The sequence below is a fragment of the Cydia amplana genome, chromosome 19 (genome assembly GCF_948474715.1).
Source record: "Cydia amplana chromosome 19, ilCydAmpl1.1, whole genome shotgun sequence".
In the NCBI taxonomy this organism is placed as follows: domain Eukaryota; kingdom Metazoa; phylum Arthropoda; class Insecta; order Lepidoptera; family Tortricidae; genus Cydia; species Cydia amplana.
Window position 1 is genome coordinate 11,653,683 of NC_086087.1, and position 22,915 is coordinate 11,676,597.

General features: G+C 37.5%; 2 protein-coding genes across 2 annotated transcripts in view; one reads left to right on the plus strand and one right to left on the minus strand.

Annotated features, from left to right (window-relative positions):
* The window catches only part of LOC134657165 (uncharacterized), a 123,893-nt gene that overhangs the window by 92,622 nt on the left and 8,356 nt on the right, over positions 1–22,915 (minus strand). The window lies entirely within an intron of this gene.
* Positions 1–22,915, plus strand: part of LOC134656908 (T-box transcription factor TBX1-like) — a 37,985-nt gene that overhangs the window by 14,213 nt on the left and 857 nt on the right. Inside the window, exons 2-9 of the mRNA XM_063512458.1 lie at positions 12,575–12,684; positions 13,140–13,250; positions 14,310–14,465; positions 14,979–15,073; positions 15,770–15,926; positions 16,825–16,977; positions 17,319–17,386; positions 22,557–22,694. Coding sequence (XP_063368528.1) covers positions 12,575–12,684; positions 13,140–13,250; positions 14,310–14,465; positions 14,979–15,073; positions 15,770–15,926; positions 16,825–16,977; positions 17,319–17,386; positions 22,557–22,694 — 988 coding nt within the window. The remainder of the gene's footprint in view (positions 1–12,574; positions 12,685–13,139; positions 13,251–14,309; positions 14,466–14,978; positions 15,074–15,769; positions 15,927–16,824; positions 16,978–17,318; positions 17,387–22,556; positions 22,695–22,915) is intronic.

Sequence of the window (22,915 nt, forward strand, 5' to 3'; positions counted from 1 at the left end):
GACTATCATGTTGAGTGTAAATAGATGAGATTCATGATTATTCTACATTTGGTTAGCAAACTTAGGAAATTATGCGTGAGTGATAGAATCAAGTATCCTAACCTAACCAAGTTTATACTTTCTCTAAAATAAACACATAAGTATAGTAAAACTCATTTATACCTTACTTTAAACAAGTATTTTACGTATAACCTATTTGGTTCGTATGATTTAGCGGAGGCTCGCGAGGTAGATATAGCTTTATTAAAAATCGATGACTCCGGAGGGAACAATATATTAGGCCTTTGTCCTTCAGTACACACAGTGATGAAAATGTAATAATCCCTCTTTCACTATATTTAGTATGACCCCTGGCCGTCTATCGCTTGTTAGCCGGGCTCGCAAGCAATCCCGACGTGATCAAAGGAACATCCCCCGATCCGAATTGTCTATTTGTAAACAGGCTAAGTGCAGTGAATCATGACTTCGTGACACAGGAATGACCGTTTGAGGGTTTCGAGACTTTCAAGTGGGTTTTAAGTGGCTGTGTCTTTGGTTAACTGGACTTTCAATACATTGCAGTTTACACTTTGCTTAGAATTAAATAGGCTACATTTCATAAAGATAAAATGCATTTATATGCGATAAATAAACAAACATTTTCATTCCACAGATAAACGGAGTTATAAAAAATAATTATGTATGTAAAAATTTAGTTGCCAACCCGCATTCTGTAGCGAGATCCCGACGCGCACTTGTTTCGGTGACAAAATTGGTTCGTTAGATAATATTTTGCTAAAGTATTAAATAGGTTCTTATACAATTATGATTATGATATTTTTTGCCTGTCCCCTCGTGGCTAAGGATTATTATTAGTCGATTAATATATCACTACACCTTATAAAACAAAGTCCCCCGCCGCGTCTGTTTGTGTGTTTGTATGTTCGCGATAAATTAAAAACAACTGAACGGATTTTCGTGCGGTTTTCACCTATCGATAGAGTTATTCTTGAGGAAGGTTTGTGTATTTTGTTAACCCGTGCGAAGCGTTCGCTAGTATATAATATACCTAGGTATTATTAAAATTTGAACATTAGGTAAAGATGAATGTAATACGACGATCCTTTATCTAAAGTTGTAGACACAATCAATAGTAACTATTGTTACAGCTAGGCCCGTCAGTAAGACGCAGTGTCCGTAGCCGAGAATAGCGGGACAAGCAAGCATAAGTCAATCAGCAGTCACAACAATGCAAGACCGCGACACCCTGTCTGCGGTTCCTAGAACACATCAGCATGTGTTAGCGTTACTTTATAGCAATGCAAATAAACTTTATTCCATTACCAGTTCTTGCCTTGAATCGGCTTTCCTACCATTCTTCTAGCGAGCCATTCAATTTATTATTATCGGATACAAATAGGTACAGAGCATCTCTATCTAATATCGTGAATTCGTGATTACTTTGAACTTACGAGTTCAAAGTCACGATACGTCTTGTTCTGTCAATCAAAAGAAAAATGTGGTAGGTAACCTAACTATGCATGGAATGCATATAGGGTAACTTTAAAAATAATAAAAATAAAAAACAACCAATTCGTCATATGTTCTGAAAACGAATCGACCTAAAAGATTTTTTGAGATTATTCAAAGTTTGTGACAGTAGCGTTTTTTCAAAATTCAATACAATATGAATTCAACAAATTAATTAATTTCATGTCATTAGCGCTTACTTGCATTTACAGTCTATTTTTAAAACGTATCACTTCTAATTAAACATTTAAGTTAAAATTGGCTATTGTACTAAACATATACTCGTACGCAAATAGAAATAAATACTAGTAATAGTACACAGTAATTAGTAAGTTTTGTGTGGTCCAAATGGTGCGTGGGCGCACAGCTCGGTAGCGAGCCCCGAAACACAAATCATCATTAGCGAAACCGACGGACCGCGACCGCACCAATACCGATGGATTTTAATATATCGCTTTAAAGGGTTACCTAAACGTAAACATAGTCAAAATATTAATTTTATATTACATAATTATATTGTTAATTGATTAGGGACAAAAGGCGTGCGCGTTTCGCTGGCATCGCGATTCAATACATCATTGTTAGTACTTAGTAGGTATAGTAAACTACTAACATACAATACAGTATTTTAAAATACGAATGGACGTTCAAAAACGATATACATATTTGCAATGAACCTCAATAGATTGACCAACTGGTTTTAAATCAATTGGCATTGATTTAAAAATTACAGTACAGCAAAATTTTATTGTACCTACAAAATAGTGTTGTCAGTGAACTTGGTACATACATATAAAAACAAACAATAGCATTTTTATTAAAGTGTTACGAATGCATAATTCAATCACGATTGACATTACAATCATAATTTTCCCTGTGTCAAACACCGGCCAAGGCACAGATACAAAATGTAACGCAAGACTCAGTTTGGCCAAGGATACAGTGGGCGTACTAGAATAGCTCGGGTTGCAAACTTGGCAGCGTTCAATCAGCAATCACAACACAGAGTGCATTACTGCAGATGCCGTGATGATACGTGTGCACTTTAAAGTCAATGTAACACAAGTCCATCGGAATTTACAAAGGATTATGCGGCTTATAGCTAGGCAGCTAAATGCGTGAATAGCGTAAACGTTCACATGCTGCCCATGTTGGCTCTTGGGCAAGTTGCGTCACATGTGATAATGTTACGGTGTTACTATCACGATTATGTAAACTTATGTCAAATTTCTAGACGGCTGCAAAGCAATGATATTATGTATAGAATTCGAAGATATAACTATTATAATATCATTGCTACAAAGTTAATATCATGTACGTTGGGTATTCAATAGGTATTTGGTATAGCAAATGATTACTACACATAGTACTTAAATATCCACTCACAAAATGTCACTTCGGAAAATCAAGTTTCTTATAAACATTCGCAAAACGTTGTGTTCTTAATATTCCTCTTATAGTGTTTTGATGTAGACTAGATACTAAATAGCAACGAATAAATAAAAACCGGCCAAGTGCGAGTCGGACTCGCGCACGGAGGGTTCCGCACCATCAACAAAAAATAGAGCAAAACAAGGTCACCCATCCAAGTACTGACCCCGCCCGACGTTGCTTAACTTCGGTGAAAAATCACTTTTGTTGTATGGGAGCCCCACTTAAATCTTTATTTTATTCTGTTTTTAGTATTTGTTGTTATAGCGGCAACAGAAATACATCATCTGTGAAAATTTCAACTGTCTAGCTATCACGGTTCGTGAGATACAGCCTGGTGACAGACGGACGGACGGACAGCGGAGTCTTAGTAATAGGGTCCCGTTTTTACCCTTTGGTTACGGAACCCTAAAAATCATAAATTCCTCCAGAAACACGATTCTCTAATCACCTGTTATACAAGAACACAAACTATTTTAAGCTATTACATTAAGTTAGGGCGGGATAATAAATGTGAGTGAAAGCTGAGCGCGGGGAAATTTGTTTCCATATATTATATTTATTTATACGAGTAAATTCCACTGAATGTCAAACAAATAAATCGTATGCGTGCGCGCCGAAAATATTGTCTTTTGGAGCTCTTCATTAAGCCGGTCGTGCGGTGTGGAGACCGACTCATTTTTCCAGCGCTTGGCAGTCGAACCAAGCTTACTCTGCATAGACTGCAGTGACAGAGTGTGGCAGTGCCACCATAAAAGTCGAATTCTTATGAAATTATGGACTGTGTAATTAGAGCTTAAATGGACTCTAAAAGGGTGAACCATCACGCAGTTAAAATCGGTTGAAGTAGCGGTTAAAGTAGCGTGGAGGTCGCGGGTTCAAACCCCGGCTCGAACCAATGAGTTTTTCGGAACTTACGAGTATGTACCTACGAAATATCATTTGATATTTGCCAGTCGCTTTTCGGTGAAGGAAAACATCGTGAGGAAACCGGACTAATCCCTATAAGGCCTAGTTTACCCTCTGGGTTGGAAGGTCAGATGGCAGTAGCTTTAGTAAAAACTAGTGCCTACACCAATTCTAGGGATAGTTGCCAAGCGGACCCCAGACTTCCATGAGACGTGGCAAAAAGCCGGGATAACGCGAAGATGAGTGAAAGTAGTTCGAACACCGCAAAAATAACTTAAGAGGAAAGGGGACGACGTGGTTCTGGGGCAAACAGATTACTGTGTTATCGTCTTTCCTGTAGACATACACAAGAGTTCCTTAACTCCCCTGTACAGCCCTTGCTATAAAGGTTAATTTTCTTATTTAACCCTTATCCACGTGAAAAGGTCCTCCCTTTTATTTAGAGAACTATGATAAAATCATTACTTACATGCCCACAAGCTGTTAACTATTGCCCACAGGAGAGAAAAATGTACAGTTCGCGCGAACACACTAGTTTCCTCTCCTGTGGGCAATAGTTAACAGCTTGTGGGCATGTAAGTAATGATTTTATCATAGTTCTCTAAATAAAAGGAGGACCTTTTCACGTGGATAAGGGTTAAATAAGAAAATTAACCTTTATAGCCCTTAACTCTTGTGTATGTCTACAGGAAAGACGATAACACAGTAATCTGTTTGACCCTTCTCCATAATCTCCATACAAACGTAGTCCCCATTTTCCTCTCAGTTCTGGATCAACCGTTTTTAACTGTTTATTGCTATTTAATTGGTTACCTGGGCAATTTAATTTTAACTTGTACTTTAAATCGCGATATAGGTAAGTCGTGTTTCAGTAACGTCTGACCCGTCACATTTCTGACAAAATATATGGGATTTGACATTGACCGTCAGTTTTGTGACAATTGTGACGGTTGCTAACCGGCCGTTAATGGTACACAGTTAAGTTAAGTGAAGTGAAAAGTTAAGTGAAAATGCCCACCTACTGAATTGATGTTTTTTCTCACAGCTTCTACAACTGATATTTTTTTAAAAGACATAGACATAGTTATCTAAGAAAATATTGCAATTATAAAATATCCTTCCATATCAGTCGCAACGGATAAAGTTATGAGTCGGGGCGGGAAGTGGCGACCCGCGTAAATCAAACCGAGGGATGATATCCGACTTGAGCGGCGTTTAGCCATATTTGTAACGGCCATAATTCACTTTCAACATAATTGGGATACCTGTTGTCATTTCAGTTAATTCAAATATGTAATATGATTTGCTTATTATTATTTTTATTTATGTCAAATTAGGTTAGGGTATGTTTTTACCTTGATTTACAGTGCGAAAAAATCGTAGAAGTTAAATAAAATGGCACTAAAAAAAATCTATACTAAATTACTGTATTTTACGTCAAAATTGTGACAGTTGCGTAGAAAGTGGCGCCCTCATTTAATTTTTACTATTTTATGTCGCACTGTAAGTACCTTATTGGGTTACAGTTCTATTTTTTTTTAATAATTCGATACCTACTATTTTTTATCAAGCGGACATATTTTTAGAGACATATTTTAGCGTAAGACTATGCTAAAAATAATAATTTCGAATTGTATTATTTTCCAATGTCGATGTCTATTACTTAATGAGTATTTGTTCATAATTCATAGCGTTTCAATAAGAGATTTAGGTATGTTTTGTCGATCCCTGGAACACCCAGCGGCGATAGTTTACCTCCAAACTTCCTATACCTAAACTGTCAATAATCTGGCCGTCCCCCTCGACCTACAAATCACCGCAACCCGATGCGCCCTGCTCCTGGATAAATTAGCCCAATTAGTGCGCCCTTGCGTTTGACACCCCTGACATTCTACAGCGTGCAATGGTGTCCCATATTAGTATTACAAATTCTGTTTACTTGGTTTTGACAATCATTAGGTACATACAAGTGGTCCTATGTGAGCTGTATTTCGCGAACCTCCATAGCTCCGCCATTTTGAAAAACTTCTTACAAATGAATCGTCGAATAAAATCTACCTAGGTAATAACCTAGGTAATAATCGAATCTGCTCACAACACATGAACCTTTCACGAGAATTGGTTGAAAAATGCGACCTGTACAGGAGAACATCCGGGTAGACATTCGAAAACATTTTTGCCCAAGCTGAAACCGATAACCTTCGCTACCCTTGGTCAAAAAGTATAAAAAAAAATAACACGATAATTGACATTTAATGCGCGGATTGATATCTAATATCACTTACTATTAGGTACTTACAATCAATCAAAACGTTTATTTTAGACAAACGGACCAATTACTTACAAAAAAAACAAATTCATATCATATCATATCATTTATTCCATTGTAATCATGTTCATTAGTACATTTTGGTCTTACATTTGGCAAGTAGGTACATGATACCCTGCTAGGGTGTACTGTACAATATAGGATAATATTAACTTATACATAAGTAATTATAATTTCGAGAAGTATTAAATGTCTAAGAAATAAGTAATAATAAAGTAAGACTAATTCATGCATAAAAGATATTCACATAGTCATCAAATTAAATTTTAAACTAATTTACTTTTCATACCTACTACTCGTTACTAAATATACTTAGTGCAGCAAATTTCCCAATGATGACTAGAAATCTTCCACTCACATTCTGTCACAACTATTTAATTCCATCATATTTCGTTCACCATTCCATTCATTTCATATTTAACTTAAATTATTTACTAATAAATTGTCACAAATTGCCGTTGTAACGTTTTGAAACAAAAATACAATCTCCTGATTTACTCGCGAATGTGACACATTAGGGATATGTGCCAGAAATAACTCATAATGTGACAATTATGCCTTACTCCCCGTGAATGTTAAAAATTTATTGTTTCCGACTACATGGTAGCGCGGCGATATTGCAAATAAATGATGATTTCTTGGTTACGTTCTTTTGATAAGTGGCTGAAATTGATACCCACAGAAAATAATTTTATGACGAAAATACGAGTACTTATACCTATTAAATTATATGAATTAAAATTTTGTTAATACAATTTTGTTTAATTTTAATGGGGTAATCCCCAAATTCAATAGTATAATTATTATATCTGCGAGTCTATATAATAGCTATGTTCTAAATGCAAGTGGTATTTGCTGATGAACATCTGTTGCTTAATTTTGTTGATTATTTTGAATGTAGATTCAGGTCAGCTAAAGTCAAGTAGGTACGTTCAGATAGATACATACAATTAGAGTGCGACTTTAAATTACAAGTGAAACTAGAACCTAATTATGTTTCAATAATACGGTAATAAATACATTATAAAGTGGCGATGCGCATGACGCTTACAATAAGCGCCTAAATGATAATAAAGGTGACAGACATGCTAAATACCTATTTTGAAATTAAAAGCCGGTTCGAAGGACCATTTACTTTTTACGTAGTAAGTTAAGCCGGGGAAAATGTCAGCTTCTTGCAAGTAGTCGCTAACATTCAGTTAGAAAGTAAAACAGTCCGTAAACAAAATTAAACCAAACCTTAAAATAAAACGCGATCATTGTCGCCTCTACGCGTATAGTTTTCATCGCCAGCCCTAATTTATAATGCCCGCTTGACATCTTCCGTTGAAATTATAGCCGCCATTTTGAATTTCGAGTTTCCCGCCATCAGAACATTACAGCAATTAGTTGAGTGAGATGTCCGCGCTCGGCAGGACGTTTTACGGTTTTTATGAAGTTACGATCGTAATAAAGTTTTTTCGAAATATTTTTTGATGGTGCAAGTGGGTTGTGTTTAACGGGGTTTGAAATTGCCGACGGTGATAATAAAATGAGGTTAGTGGTGTCAGTTTTACATGCAAAATAAGCAGTGACTAGGGTAAAGGCACCAGTAGTCAGCCTTATAACGACTTTTTTAAGTTTGAACGTTCGGCATTTCTACAGGATTAGTCGGATAATTAAACAAATGACATGGTTAGATCAATTGTTTATCATAGTTTTAAAACAAAATATTTTAAAAAATAACAATCATCTTTATAATGTCTCTAATTAAGTTTAAACAAAAAGTGGCACTTTTCTCCAGTAGTCAGCCTCCAAAATCCAGTAAGCAGCCTCTGTGTACCCAGTACTCAACCTATATAAACTATTCATAATAATTAGATTAAAATCACTAATATTTATATCAATATCAACGATATTATAATATTTATTTTTTCTTTATAATTTTTGTTATCGTTATTGTAGTTAGTTGTAGTTTTTAATTTTAGTTTCTAATTTTTTGCATATATCAAAATCAACGATGTTAAAATAATATCTATTTTTTATTTATAATTTTAGTTATTGTAGTTAGTTGTAGTTTTTAATTTTAGTTTATATATTTTTTTTTGCATATATGTATTACTTACCTACTTGTTTACTTTTACCCATAAGTACTTAATTAACTAACGCTATTCTTGCAAACTAAGAATCGCAATATTTATTTTCTAATAATTAATTCGTCAAAAATTAACGAGGTAAATCAAGTAATATATAATTAGGTTCCTAGTAGGTATTCGGTAAAAAATAATTAATCGAGTCTATGCAGATCTAATTATCATTAATAAACAAAGTCATATACCGACCAGGAAAAAATAAAATGATAGTTATATATAGTTAACGTCAAAAATATGTATACACTTTTCAACCTTATTTCAATGAGATAGGGTTTTAAACATACATACTTTTGGCGGCGACGTAGCAAGCAAGGTCAATGGCTGAGTACTGGATCCGCGAAACCCAGTGCTCAGCCGCATTAAAACGTTATTTCAAATGCGGCTGACTACTGGGTTTTACTTTAAATTGATTAGGGCATGCCTAACTAAATTTGAAAATGTAAATTTAACGGTCCTAACGGTCGCATTGGCTCGAAAATAATAAAATAAACGAATAACCCAAAGGTCAGCCGTGGGGGGCTGGGCACTGGATTCTTTGGAAAAAAGTGTAATCCAGTGGCCAGCCCCCTCAATTTATAAGTGAAATATTGATATTTTCATTCAAATATAATGCAATTTAATAGATAAAGTAATAAATAAACCAATAACTTTTAACATTAAAATATAGTTTTTCTTGCCTGTTAAGGGAACACCACGTGCAGTAAAAAATATGGTGGACATGACACTATTGCACTCGTCGACAAACAGCACCTGTATGAACGAGTATATTTCTTCCCCCCGTTCCCTCACCGCACCTGTCGTGTGACGTATTAACCAATAAGGAATCAAAGCTCCTATTTGAGTACTCGCGATTTGTTTAAACGAATATACCAGATATTTATGACCAATAAACGACTCAAAAGGCTGACGACTGGTATCTGGCTGGTCACTGGTGCTGTTACCCTATGTACATAAAGGTACCTAAAGTTAATTTCGTTTCGATTTGTAGTCAATTGAATAAACATTACTGATGATTCTACATACGTTTTGAGTAAAATAATTTAGCAATACTATAATATTAGCACGCTATAGTTCCTCGCTGGTACTTAAGCCTGCGTTTCCACCAGAGATGTGCGAGGATACGTAGCGAGGGATGTATTTGTTAAGGACCAATATAATCACATTGTTTACCTACCCTCGCTCTGCGCAGCTCATGGACAATATTCTATTGGTATTTAACTATGATATCCTTCGCTATGCCAGGCGTGTCTCACTCCGCGATTTCTTCGCTTTGCTACAGGTAGCTAAAAGTACATCCGTTCGGCCCCAATTTTGGGGAAAGCCATAAGCCGCGCGTGGCGTTGTCGCCACCTAGCGGCCATATCTGTGCTGATCGTAACAGACGTGTTTTGTTAGAGAGTGAGTCTTCTGTACTTAGTACTATTATTTATTCTGTGATCAAGGTTAAAACATAACCTAATCTAACTTGACATCACTTTAAAAATTGTAAATTAAATGAGGGCGCCACTTTCTACGCAACTCATATTTTTGACGTAAAATGAATTATTTTAGTATGGAACTTTTTAGTTCCATTTTATTTTACTTCTTCTATTTTACGTCGCATTGTAAATCAAGGCATCTTCGCACATATCTGGTGGAAACGTAGCCTCACACTAGTGTAGCAATGTTTAGTAGAAAAAAATGCTTGATAATTACTATATCCCCGCGCTAAACTGTAGTTATATTCTCCCTGTTTCTACTGTTTAGGTATAAAAAGTATTTATGTATTGTTTAAGTACGCTAAATTTTCATGCCAACATTGCCAAGTAGGCAGTGTTACGTCAAGTATGGCACTCCACTGCCAAGTATCGACTTGGCATTAGCAAAAAAAAGCTATTTATATATTTTTTTACCTAAGCGTTTTTTTTGTTGTCCCATACACTATTTTTTTCAAATTTGGGATTTTTTATGTTATTTCTACTCAGAATCACGAGCTCTTTCTATCCTAATAGGAGAAAAAAAGCGGCCAAGTGCGAGTCGGACTCGCCCATGAAGGGTTCCGTATTTAGGCGATTTATGACGTATAAAAAAAACTACTTACTAGATCTCGTTCAAACCAATTTTCGGTGGAAGTTTACATGGTAATGTACATCATATATTTTTTTTAGTTTTATCATTCTCTTATTTTAGAAGTTACAGGGGGGGGGGGGGGGGGACACACATTTTACCACTTTGGAAGTGTCTCTCGCGCAAACTATTCAGTTTAGAAAAAAATGATATTAGAAACCTCAATATCATTTTTGAAGACCTATCCCTAGATACCCCACACGTATGGGTTTGATGAAAAAAAATTTTTTGAGTTTCAGTTCGAAGTATGGGGAACCCCAAAAATTTATTGTTTTTTTCTATTTTTGTGTGAAAATCTTAATGCGGTTTACAGAATACATCTACTTACCAAGTTTCAACAGTATAGTTCTTATAGTTTCGGAGAAAAGTGGCTGTGACATACGGACGGACAGACAGACGGACAGACAGACAGACAGACAGACATGACGAATCTATAAGGGTTCCGTTTTTTGCCATTTGGCTACGGAACCCTAAAAAGTGTCCTAAGGTTTTTATTTCCATTACGTCACCATTTCTCATAGACTTTGTATGGCGGTCGCGGAATGGAAAGATCGAAAAATGTATGAAAATTTTGGGACACTTTTTTTCTCCTATTAGGTTAGAAAGAGCTCGTGATTCTGAGTAGAAATAACATAACAAATCCCAAATTTGTAAAAAAAGTGTAGGGGACAACAAAAAAAACGCCTACGTACGGCATAAAAATACAAGCGACTAAAATAAACCATGCCGTAATTATTAACATTACCATTATTCACTCCTGATTTCTTATTCCATTAAATATTTAGGTCATATCTCTTATTAGTCTGTGATTTAGGTCATGAAATTTATTGCCTCAGAAGCACTATTACTAGAAAGTGATGAACGTGTTATGTTGTTTATAAATAGTTTCATGGGCATCATGCATCAACAAACATTGAGTGACGTTTGCAATTGTAGGTTTCTTATAACTTGCTGTGCTGACAAATTTTAAGTATAGGTACTGCGAACAACACAATGCAGTTATTTGATCTGCTTGAAATATAATGTAAATCGACTAATTCAGAAATGTGTATATGTCGCAGTCGGATTGTATAATCCGCCGTATTACATTACGGCTAGCCGTTTTACAAAACAGGGGCGTTTTGAAATGCGGCGGTTCGACGATTAGCCGGATTGAATGCGGCTGAATGAAAATCCGTCGGAATGTATTCGGCGCCATACGTTCTTCAAGACGGCTAGCCGTAATGTAATACAGCGAGTCATTAGCCGCCGCTTTGACAGTTTTTAGTTCCCATTTTTAACACTCGTGGCGCTGCCTGACATAACAACAACAAACTATGAAAAACGCTGGGGTGTCCATCAAATCTGGAGTTCGTCGGACTGTTTCTTTTCAAAAAACATTTCCTTCGCAACTTAACTAGACGGAGCCCCGCTTCGCGGGGCTCCTATTTCTGAGCGGTTTGCCCTTCGGGCATCTGAAGCTAACTAACGAACCTAACCTACCTAGCTATTGATTAAGTGAGACGTCCGTGAAAACAGGTTAGGTTCGTTAGGTAGCTTCAGATGCCCGAAGGGCAAACCGCCCAGAAATAGGAGCCCCGCTTGCGGGGCTCCGTCTATTCAAGTTGTGAAGGAAATGTTTTGGAAAAGAAACACATGTAGTGCGGTGGGACCATGGTAAAAATAAATTAAATTGCAAACATTGTCAACCTCCGGTTACGTAGGCGACCGAAACAAATGGTCACTCTACAATCTAAATAGTAGATACGATGCGGCTAAACGTAGGCCGCCTTATTGAAGAACGTATCGCAATGACAATCCGGCTAATCGTCGAACCGCCGCATTTCAAAACGCCCCTGTTTTGTAAAACGGCTAGCCGTAATGTAATACGGCGGATTATACAATTTGACTACGACATCTATATATGCAAAATGGTGGTGAACCGAACCTGACAGCTTCGCTTTCGCGCGGTCAATAAGCTAACATATATATGTATATAATTGTTACAAAAATTGTGAGACAAATCTGATAAGCCGTTTTTGCGTGACTGAGAAACAAATTTAAAAACATCTAAGCAGTAAGCAGTCTAACTTCCATATTTATATCGCAGGATGATCCTAACATTCCTAACACGAGAAGAAGAGTATAAGTATCTAACGTTTTTTTTGTTTATCCATAGGTATAATCCCAAATGGGCAGTGCCCCCGCGGGGCGTTCAACTTGCCGCCGCTAGACCGAGCAAGGGAACTCGAGCCGACTTTGCCACCACTACACAATTCTATAAGGGAGGTGAGTCTGTAAAATACTGTCTCTCTTTTCTATTCAATGTACAGATAATTTTAAGGTATAATTGATTGTTGACTGTTCGCAATGAAAGAAAAGGCTTTCACATAATACACATTCAATGATTTCATAAATCTAAGAATGCAGTAGGTTACACATTACATTTTTATCTAATATGTTCTAAATTAATTATCCGGGACGAAGGACCAAGCCGGGCCGAGGATTTTTACCAGCCATCATCATCATCTCATGCAGACGAAGTCGCGGTTAAAGTGTCATTCTATAGAACTTGCTATGTAAACAAATGTCACTAGTAAATTGTCATTCAGAGACAATTTTAAAATGGCGGTTTGTTTACATAGTTAGCAAGTTCCGTAGAATGACACTTTATAAGCTAGTATATGTTTTCTTGTAGGTATTTTATTATATTATGATTATGAATGTTGTAATACTTGTCCCAGAACTCAGTATGTCCGCGGAGCACCTATTCGCCGCTGCAGGCGTTAAGCGAGAGCACCTGCCGGGACCACGGGGCTCCGGTGCCGCCCCCGCCACAGCCACCACCACGCCTAGTGAGTTTTGACTGTAACCTTTAAAAGTGACATCTATTTCAGTTTATAATTGATTCACTTAGGTATAGTAGTGTGACTATTGACTACCTAAAGTGTCTTCTATGGAACTTGCTAACTATGTAAACAAACCGCCATTTTGAAACTGTCAAAAATATGAATTTACTAGTGACTTTTGTTTACATAGTTAGCAAGTTCCATAGAATGACGCATTAAGAACAATGATTTATAACTCAAGATAGGTTATAGGCGTTCCAAAATTGAAGCGCTTACCTTGTGACAAATTGGACAAGTTGCCTTTAGTCGCGGCTGGACCAGCGTGAAATGTGCACGTGCTAATGAGCTCCCGCACACCGAAAGAGAAAGAGACGACCTTATGTTTAACAACAAGAGTGACAAAGATGGATGGAATGAGAAAATTAATCAAAAATAACAGATTTCTTCGTATGCACAGAAATAAATATGAATAGTTATTTTCGATACAAGTGCGAAAAAGAGAAAATTCGAAACGAGTGGCGATAAATTAAAACACGACCGAGGGGAGTGTTTTAAATCGACACGAGTTGCGAATTACCTATTCGCACGTGTATCGAACAACGTTTTACAGTACATATGGCACTTTAAAGTTTCGACATACGCACGGAAAGTGCTATTTTACGCACTAGTGCGGAAAAGTAGCCTCATATGTACTGTAAAGTATTTTTTGTGCTCCTTTAGTATGAGTATAACCTATCTATGGTTGATTAAGAAACACAATATAAAATATTCGATTAACAATTAGATTTGTTCTCTAAAAATATAAATTATATTTGTAAAATTATTGTCAAAATTAAAGTGTTTTTTTTTTAACATACCTACTCTATGAACCTATCTTTTGGACGAAGCCAAACATACCCCTACAACACTACATTTAACAGATTTGTTGGTTTTAAACATTTTTGAACGAACTTATTATGGGTGATCTTAAATAAATTTCAAGTCTTGCTGTTTATTATGTGAATTACCGTTAATTATTTAAAATTTTCATGTTTTTTTTAACAACCCTAAAAAAAAAATTACCAGTTCGTGGGCCCCGGCGGCGCAAGCGCAGCGCTCCACCCGGCAGTAGCGCGTTGTTCGGCGTCACTTGAGCTGTCTGCTCTCTGGCGCAGCTTCCATGAGCTCGGCACCGAGATGATAGTCACCAAGGCTGGCCGTCGCATGTTCCCTGCATTGCAGGTACTACCGTCGTAATATCCTGCCGTAACGGTTAATTTGTTAGTCCGTGAGCGCCACAGTAGCGTTCTATCTTGCAGTAGCACTGATATTAAGGTCACCAAGGCCAGCCACCGCATGTTTCCTGCAAGTAGGTAACACCCTGGTATTATGAATGAATTTTGCAGCTACGAGTACTAACCCTTAGCCAGTTGGTGATCTCATAGCGACCACATAACGTACTTACTGCTAAACAAAGCGCTACCTCTAAAGGGGCCTACCAGATTACCAGTTCGCCGGACAATATCAGCCTGTCAGTTGTTCGCAACTGTCACCATTTGCGTATTTAACTAACAGTAAATGGTAATCCGTGGGCCCCTTAAAAACAGATCTAGATAGGTACTCGTATGCACTTTTGGAATACTATTCAGAATTATCAACTTTGAGCCTCTAATCTGTACATATCTTGTTTATATTGTAGACTTTTGATAGAGACGGCAGAATTAATTGTTATAAAACTCTTTCATATTTGTACAGGCGAGGCTTTCCGGGCTCCTGCCTAACGCGGACTACCTCCTGCTTGTGGACTTCGTACCGCTCGATGATAAGAGATACCGATATGCGTTTCATAGGTTTGTACTGTATTCATTTAAAAATATACCTATATTATCATAAATACAAGGACTTAAGTATAACTCTATATTAGGTATACTTAAAAATTTTACGACCTTTATTTTTACCTAAATGCCGGATATAATAACGCATCAAAATTAATATTAAGTATACTTAAGTATATCCGTGAGAAAGCCTGGTTAAAATTTACATCAACATTTATTAGCTGTGTGTTTTCAAACTAGGTACTTAAATGCACTTGGTCTTTTTTATCGACTTAAACTTGTCGCGCTCGAAACATCGGCGATAATTATGAAGTTTATTTAATGCCTACGCAAATAAATACGGTTTAGTCGACAATAATAGCCTGTAAGTAGACCTACTGGGGTTAATCTCAGGCCTCGGACCGGACCAAGGAAGCGATCCGGTACGCCCGTCTGTTAGAGCTTTAGCAGAAATACATGATGAATGCGTACAGATACCAATTCCTTATAGTTTTAAAGTCTATGATCTATTCCTGCGATACAAAGACCCCAGTTTACCGGTATATAATTTGATATTTGGGGCATTATCTATGAAAAGGGACCTTATTGTCGATGGCGCTTACGCCGCACAGCGTTGCGCAGCATTGTATTTATATCGGAGCATCGTTAATAATGGCGTAACCGCCATCGACAATAAGGTCCCTTTTCATAGATAACGTCACATTTGTGCAGCTCAAGCTGGGTAGTGGCGGGTAAAGCGGACCCGGTGTCGCCGCCGCGTATACACGTGCACCCGGACTCGCCCGCGCCCGGCGCGCACTGGATGCGACAACTCGTGTCCTTTGACAAGCTGAAGCTCACTAACAACCAGCTGGACGACAACGGCCATGTAAGTTGTTACAGTTATGGCTCAGGGCTCGCATTTAAATGTGGCCACGGGGTCCCGTTGTTTCCCATAAAGTTTTAAGTCATAATGTGTTGTTTGTCATATTATCATTAGTCATAAAACTGAAACCGTTAACATTTCAGGATTTTCGTTAGGTTATCCTATAGATAGGTTAGGTTAGGGTTGTTTTATGGCAAGCCTGAAAAATGACGCGTTTCTGAACCAAATCAATTATGAGTATCGAAAATGCGGGTAAACAATACATTATGGCTTAAAACTATTTGGGAAACAATAGATCCATCACCCCACACTAACATCTTGTGAGAGCTTCTACGTCTAAGGACCACTTGCACCCACTAACCCGGTCAAGTGGTAAAACCGATAACCCATTGTCAAATTGTTCTGGTAACCATGGTAACTCCAGGTTAACCGGTTAACCCCGGGTTAGTGGAATGGTGCAAGTGGCGCTTAGTCAAGTAGTCAGTGCTATGAAAAAATGTCGTCGCTGCGCAGTTGGTCCAACGTTGCGTCGAGCAGTTAGTTATAGAGTTGACTAGACGCCGACGCTCGGAAGACGCTAGTGTAGGGTCTCTCTAACATGTATGCCATCAGCTAGGGGTTTATTCTGCCTTCTTCCAGAAACGTAGGATCATCCTGGTGTCTAGACAGACTTTCTGAAGTGGCCTCGGTAATATGTCTAGAAGTTGTACTTTCTGTGTAGCTACAACTTTTCTCATTCCGGGACAACGTGAGAAGGTGTTTTTTTATGCTGGAACATACCTAATTTTCTGCAAAAACATCAATACAATGAAATACATTTTATACAAAAATACAGTTGAATTGATCCCATAAAGTGTTTATCCTTATCTGTATTTATTTTAAACTAAGTTTATTTGCACAGATAATCCTAAACTCAATGCACCGGTACCAGCCGCGCCTCCACGTGGTGTACCTGCCGGGCGAGGGGCAGGGCACGCCGGGTACCGTCCCGTACCGGACATTTGTGTTCCCTGAGACGGGATTTACCGCCGTCACAGCCTACCAGAACCATCGGGTAAGTTTTTATTGCCTGTCTTGTATCCTGCTAGGGAAAAATAAATTCGAAATTTCTTTATTTGCTTTTCTATCAGTTACTATTGTTACTAACTATAAGTTTCTTATGGTTTAGGTATTTTACGCATAACGCATTTTCGCGCAGCTCTCTATTTGTTACCTCAAACCCACAAATAATAATATCAAGTTACCTCCCCTAAAAATTATAAATTCCTTTTGTTATTCAACTACCTATTACAAGTTTTTTCGCCTTTGCATTCCATTTATGTATGACACGTGTAAAACACAGACTCTATTTCACATCGGAACTTTATTAATTTGTAACAATTATTTTCGTTCTAGATAACACAACTGAAAATTGCCAGCAACCCGTTCGCCAAAGGATTCCGGGACTGCGACCCCGATGACTGGTAAGTACTTACGATCCACTCATATCACTTTTACGATCAAATAAACGAAACCACATTTTTCGGAACATCCCCCATGTCACAACACTGGCCATGAATCAAGCCATAGACACGAATGGGATGTTTTATTACGAGTACATGAGGCACGGAGGTGGTTTTCAACAGCCGGTGACAATTTACTTTTACGACTCGGCCATAGAGTAAAGAGTTACGAGTGACAGTAATGGCGGACACAGCGTTTCCCGTTCCCGCCAAAATAAAAACTCATTAGAGGACGCACTAAATAAAATTATGTAGTTTTGAAAGACAAAAAGTTAATTTAGAATTTGTGATTGCGGATGTCACAACCATGTGAATGAAATAAAATTTCAATTTATGAAAAGTTTTATGTGTTATTTTGGTAAATAATAAATAAGTATAGGTACATGTATAGTATAACTTATTTTTATTACCACAATAGATAATTATATCTATTTTTGTATTTCAACAGTTTTCTCTTAACCTAGCCTAGGCGATGAAAAACCTAAGCCCGCAAAAGTTACATCCATTTTAAAACATATAAACGTTTAATCAACTCTAAGATCCCCTTGATAAACTATTTAGGTACTTATGTTCTATGTCCCTATTGGTCATTTTAACATTCACGCTTGCTAGAAAGCATCAAAATACCTATAAGTAGAGGTTTAAATGCTAAGTTTTATGAATATTTTTTCGCTGCAGTTTCGCAATAATACAATTACTTTTTGGTACAGTCGCCATCAGATACATCGCAACGGCCGAGGTGCTCAAAAATATCTGAACACGCACTCTAGCGCCTTGACAATAGAGTCATGTCCAGATGTACGGATGGATGTTTTAATAATTAAAATAGAATATTGATTACATGTGTTTATTGGTCAAACACAACTTAGAGACTAAGTCGATTACATGATTGATACATAGCTTATATAGCTTATACACCACACGCCCCCTCTGCATGTAAAAAAAAAAAGTATAAGCTTTTTTTTTAGGAATAATTTATAGTTTAGTTCTATTTTTGTGCAGAGTTTTTTTGTCTATTTCTTTTATCTAGAATTATTACATTGGGTTCAATGTCCTTAACTACTTTAAATGGACCTAAATATAAGGGGTCCAGTACACATACACCACACAGATATTTGTGAGCACCTTGGCCGCTCCCATATATTTGATAGCGACTGTACATAAGATGCAAACGTACACAGGTATTTATTTTGGCGGTGAGTTGTTTGTTTCACTTGCCCGCCCAATGCAGCGCGCGCGCACGATTTATGTGCACATATAAACTGCGGTTAGGTAAACGGTCAGTGCGGTGTGGCGTGGCTATGTATTAGGTATGGATTTTTTATAATTTTCTTATTCTTTATTCTTTAAATAAATACAGGTATAAGTTTACAGCTCTAGATATGCCAAAACACTTATAAATACTGTTAATACATAGTCATAACTATCTCTAGGATCTTTATTTATCTTTACATATGTAGAGATTTAAAAAAGGCCTGAAACTATACTAATTTACATAGGTAATCGTAGAGTTAAAAAACTACTTTGTAAATCCTGATAGGTACTATACTAATTTACATAGGTTGAGTTTAAAAACATCGTAGAGTTTTTTGTACAAAACGTCTACTGCAGAATCAATGTTATTAGGGTGCATTAACTTTTAGAACATGATTTCGTGTCCCTAGCCCCTAGCAAAAAAAAAAACGATTTTTCAAAAACCATGTTGATTGTTTTACTTTTTTTGTTTAAGCAAGCATTATTAGATACGTAAATATTTAATTAATACAATAAATTAAAAACTTGATCATATAAAAGTTACATTTTGTACGGTAACGCAGTAGAAAAAGGCAAAAATGGTGTGTCCCTGATTTTTGTATGGGAGATAACTTTTTTTCTCCTGCGTTACCGTAGAAAATGTAACTTTTATCTGATCAAGTTGTTAATTTTAATGTGTTCTTAAATACTAATGGATCTAATAACGCCCGTGTAACAAAAAAGTAAAAATATCGAATTGGTTTATAAAAAATCAATTTTTCTTTGGTATGGGAGTCTAGGGACACAAAATTAAGTGTTCTAAAAGTTGATTCACCCATTATTGGCAGAGTTACGATACGAGCTTTTAAAAAAAATGTATGGAAAACTTTTTTCGGTCCTAACACTTATAACCAAAAAAAATTAAAAAAGTCAAATGAAGTGGCATTGCTAAATTGCTTGCCAAGTTGCCACGAAAATAATTTTGATGCACAGAGGAAAATGGGGATTACGTTTACATGTATGGAGATACCGTCGCCCACTATCCTCTTAAGGGGATTAAAGGGGGTTAAACGCAAAAGGTGACAGTTCCGAACAACTGACAGGCTGATATCGTCCAGCGAACTGGTAATCTGTGGGCCCCTTTAATAGTAGTTTGTGTTACAAGGGATCAAAATGATATAGTTCCGTCAAGGGCGTACATTGAATCCTACATACATGTAGGTAGGGCGTACATGAAGCGATTTAATCTACAATAGAATCCCGATTCCCGAACGTAGATTCAAGTGTTAACGCCCAAGACGAAATAATTTTGATACCGTGTGACACATACTGCTTTTCACATCAACTAGGAGGAAAATAAAAAAATCTTAGTGTTGACACAATCTGATGCTTAAACAGATTATTTAAGCTAAAAAAATAATGTGCTAACAAATGTAAAAATTGTGTGCTAGAACAGAAAAGTGTTACTTTTATCCCTCCTAGCAGGGAGGAAAAGTGCCACTTTGATCCCCCCTAGCAGGGAAGAAAAAGCTCTTTTACTCGAATAGACACCTCCTATTAAAACAATTTTGTTACAGAAAGAGATTGTATCTGTATCCTGTCTGTGGCCTTACTACGTCACTGTTTATAACAAACCGGGGATCACTCGGCAGCGCCCGCGCACGTTGCAGCACTGTTTACGAAGCAGTTTACTGCCGCGTTGCATTGGCCGACGTCGCTCATAAATCACTGAGCGATCGTTCCGTTTCCATGAGCCCACCAATGACCAATCGTAACTTCCAAGAGTAGTTTCATGGTCGTTGAAACATTGTTTTCGGTGTTGTTTTTCGTAAAGACAGACATATAATTCTCATAAAGACTAAATTCTCTCTGGATTCTTAATCTTTCTGGTTTGACCCATTGGTTGACTGGTAGAGAATGCCTTAAGGTATTAAGTCCGCCATTTGTACCTTCATCTATTGTGCAATAAAGATTAAAATAAATAAATAAATAATTCTCGACAAAACGTCAAATCTGAACCCTAGGGTTCCGCGGAACACACTTAGAGTATGGCTGCTCTACGTAGCGTTGGTAATAATAGCTAATAGCCTATCAGCAGTATGACGGTGCGATTTTCAATCTGGAGGTCACGGGCTCGTACTAATGAGTTTTTCGGGACTTATGTGTACCTACGATATATCATGTGATATTTACCAGTCGCATTTCGTTGAAGGAAAACATCGTGAGGAAACCGGACTAATCCTATAAAGACCTAGGTTTACCCCTCTGGATTGGAAATGGAAGTTCAGATGGCAGTCTGTAAAAACTAGTTAGTGCCTACGCCAATTCTCGGCATTAGTTAGCTACTAGAATTACTAGGAAGAAGAGAGAGATAGCTATAGGTACAATGATGCTTCCAGTTCCGAGTGTAAGAAACTGTTCTGTATGAAACCACAAAGTCACGCAATTTGCAGCCAAATCGATACCTCCCAAATCGAACTCATAAGCGTTACCGCATGCACTATTATAGCTGAACTATGAAATATGAATAAAATAAACATGCTATCCAGACTGCTTATTTCACACGCCCTCATCTCCCGCTTCTAATTAGTATCAAACTAAGTATTTAAAAACAATCTATTCTAGCAAAATCTAAATTTGTATAAACAATCCTCGCTAAAGTAAACAAGCAAGTCATTAATTTTATCCGAAAGAAAAAAGGCGAATCGCCATGTGCGCAAACATTACAAAAACTAAAACTTTAGTCGTATAATATTTTTTGCTCGCTTCCTGGTAGAATCGATTAATAATGTCACCTTTGGGGTTCTAGGGAGTAAAGTAACGTATGAATGTCATTTGTCGTTCGCTGTCAAAATAGAGATTAACGCGATACTGTAATAGGACCCGCCTACTGGGCGGTCACTAGTCATCAGACGTTTTATTATTTTTCATCACACTCGCTCAGTAAATGTGGAATTGCACGAGCGGGAGTAATAGAAAAAGCGTTTTCCCTAGGGAGTAATGAAGTTTCTAGTACCATAATTAACAGTTTTTTGTTTTTATACTTCATTTTTGTATCGCAAGTGTGATGATTGTGATGAAAGACATTGTGTGTAACTCGGGGCGTAATGATATTGCAAACTCGAGTCTATAAATCGCTCCGGCAAGCCGTCGCGATTTAACTTACTCTCGTTCGCAACTTTTAACTTATGCCCCATGTTGCACAATGTACTATTTCACCAACCCATCTCGTAAAGTGTCTCTTTGTTGTTTAAAAACTGATGAGAAAGTTGCAATTTATCCACAAGAGAGGCCAGGTACTTTGATGCAAATTTTGTCATTGTCTCATTTTGATTGGTGAATGTGACGATCCCATCAAAAACATTAGGTAAGTACATGTAAAAAGGTGCAAGTCTCGCAAAGCTTCTACTACAATAAAGTTTTGAGATGTAATGTGAAACCAAGTCGGTTATTTTAATCAGTGCCAAGAGGTGTTAAAACCGTATCAATAAGATATCTTTAATTTGTAATACGTATAATGACTTGGCCTTGGTTTTGCTCGACTTGGCGACAGATTTTAAATGATAAATTTGATTTGTAATGTTTTACAGTTAATATTTTCCTCCCGTCGGTGTGGTGAAAACAGTTTGTGTTTCACTCGGTAACAGGTAGTTTTTTCACGTTTTATCTGTACCTAATTAGGGTTCCGTACCTCAAAAGGAACAAAAACGGAACCCTTATAGGATCACTCGTGCGTCTGTCTGTCTGTCCGACCATCCCCCCCCCCCTTATCTCCGAAACTACTGGGTCTAAAATTTTGAAAAAAAAATACACAAAAGTTCTTTATGTTCGGAACCCTTGGAACGCGAGTCCAACTCTCACTTGGCCGGTTTTTTAACTCAACTTATTTTTTTTTCAGTCCTCCTGAGCAAAGCCAACCCCGCGGCACCCCGCGTCGGCGAGAGGCAGCCCCTGAGCCCTGCCCGCAGTTAGGGCAGCCGTACGCCGCCGAACCCAGCGCCTGCGGCCCGCTCTACGCCCACGCGCACCCCATGCGGTCAGTACATTACAGGGATGTTGCGTATATCCGCAACCGCGGAACTTTCACATTATTTTCAACATTCGCATCTGCATCCGCATCCGCATAAAATCGATGCGGATTTAATGCGGATGCGGATGTGGAACAGGTCGGTACAGGAACGTTTTAGCATCATTAGCCAAAAAAACCAAAAAAATTAGAAATGAGCAATCAAGCGTGAGCATGTACGGAGCCCTTGG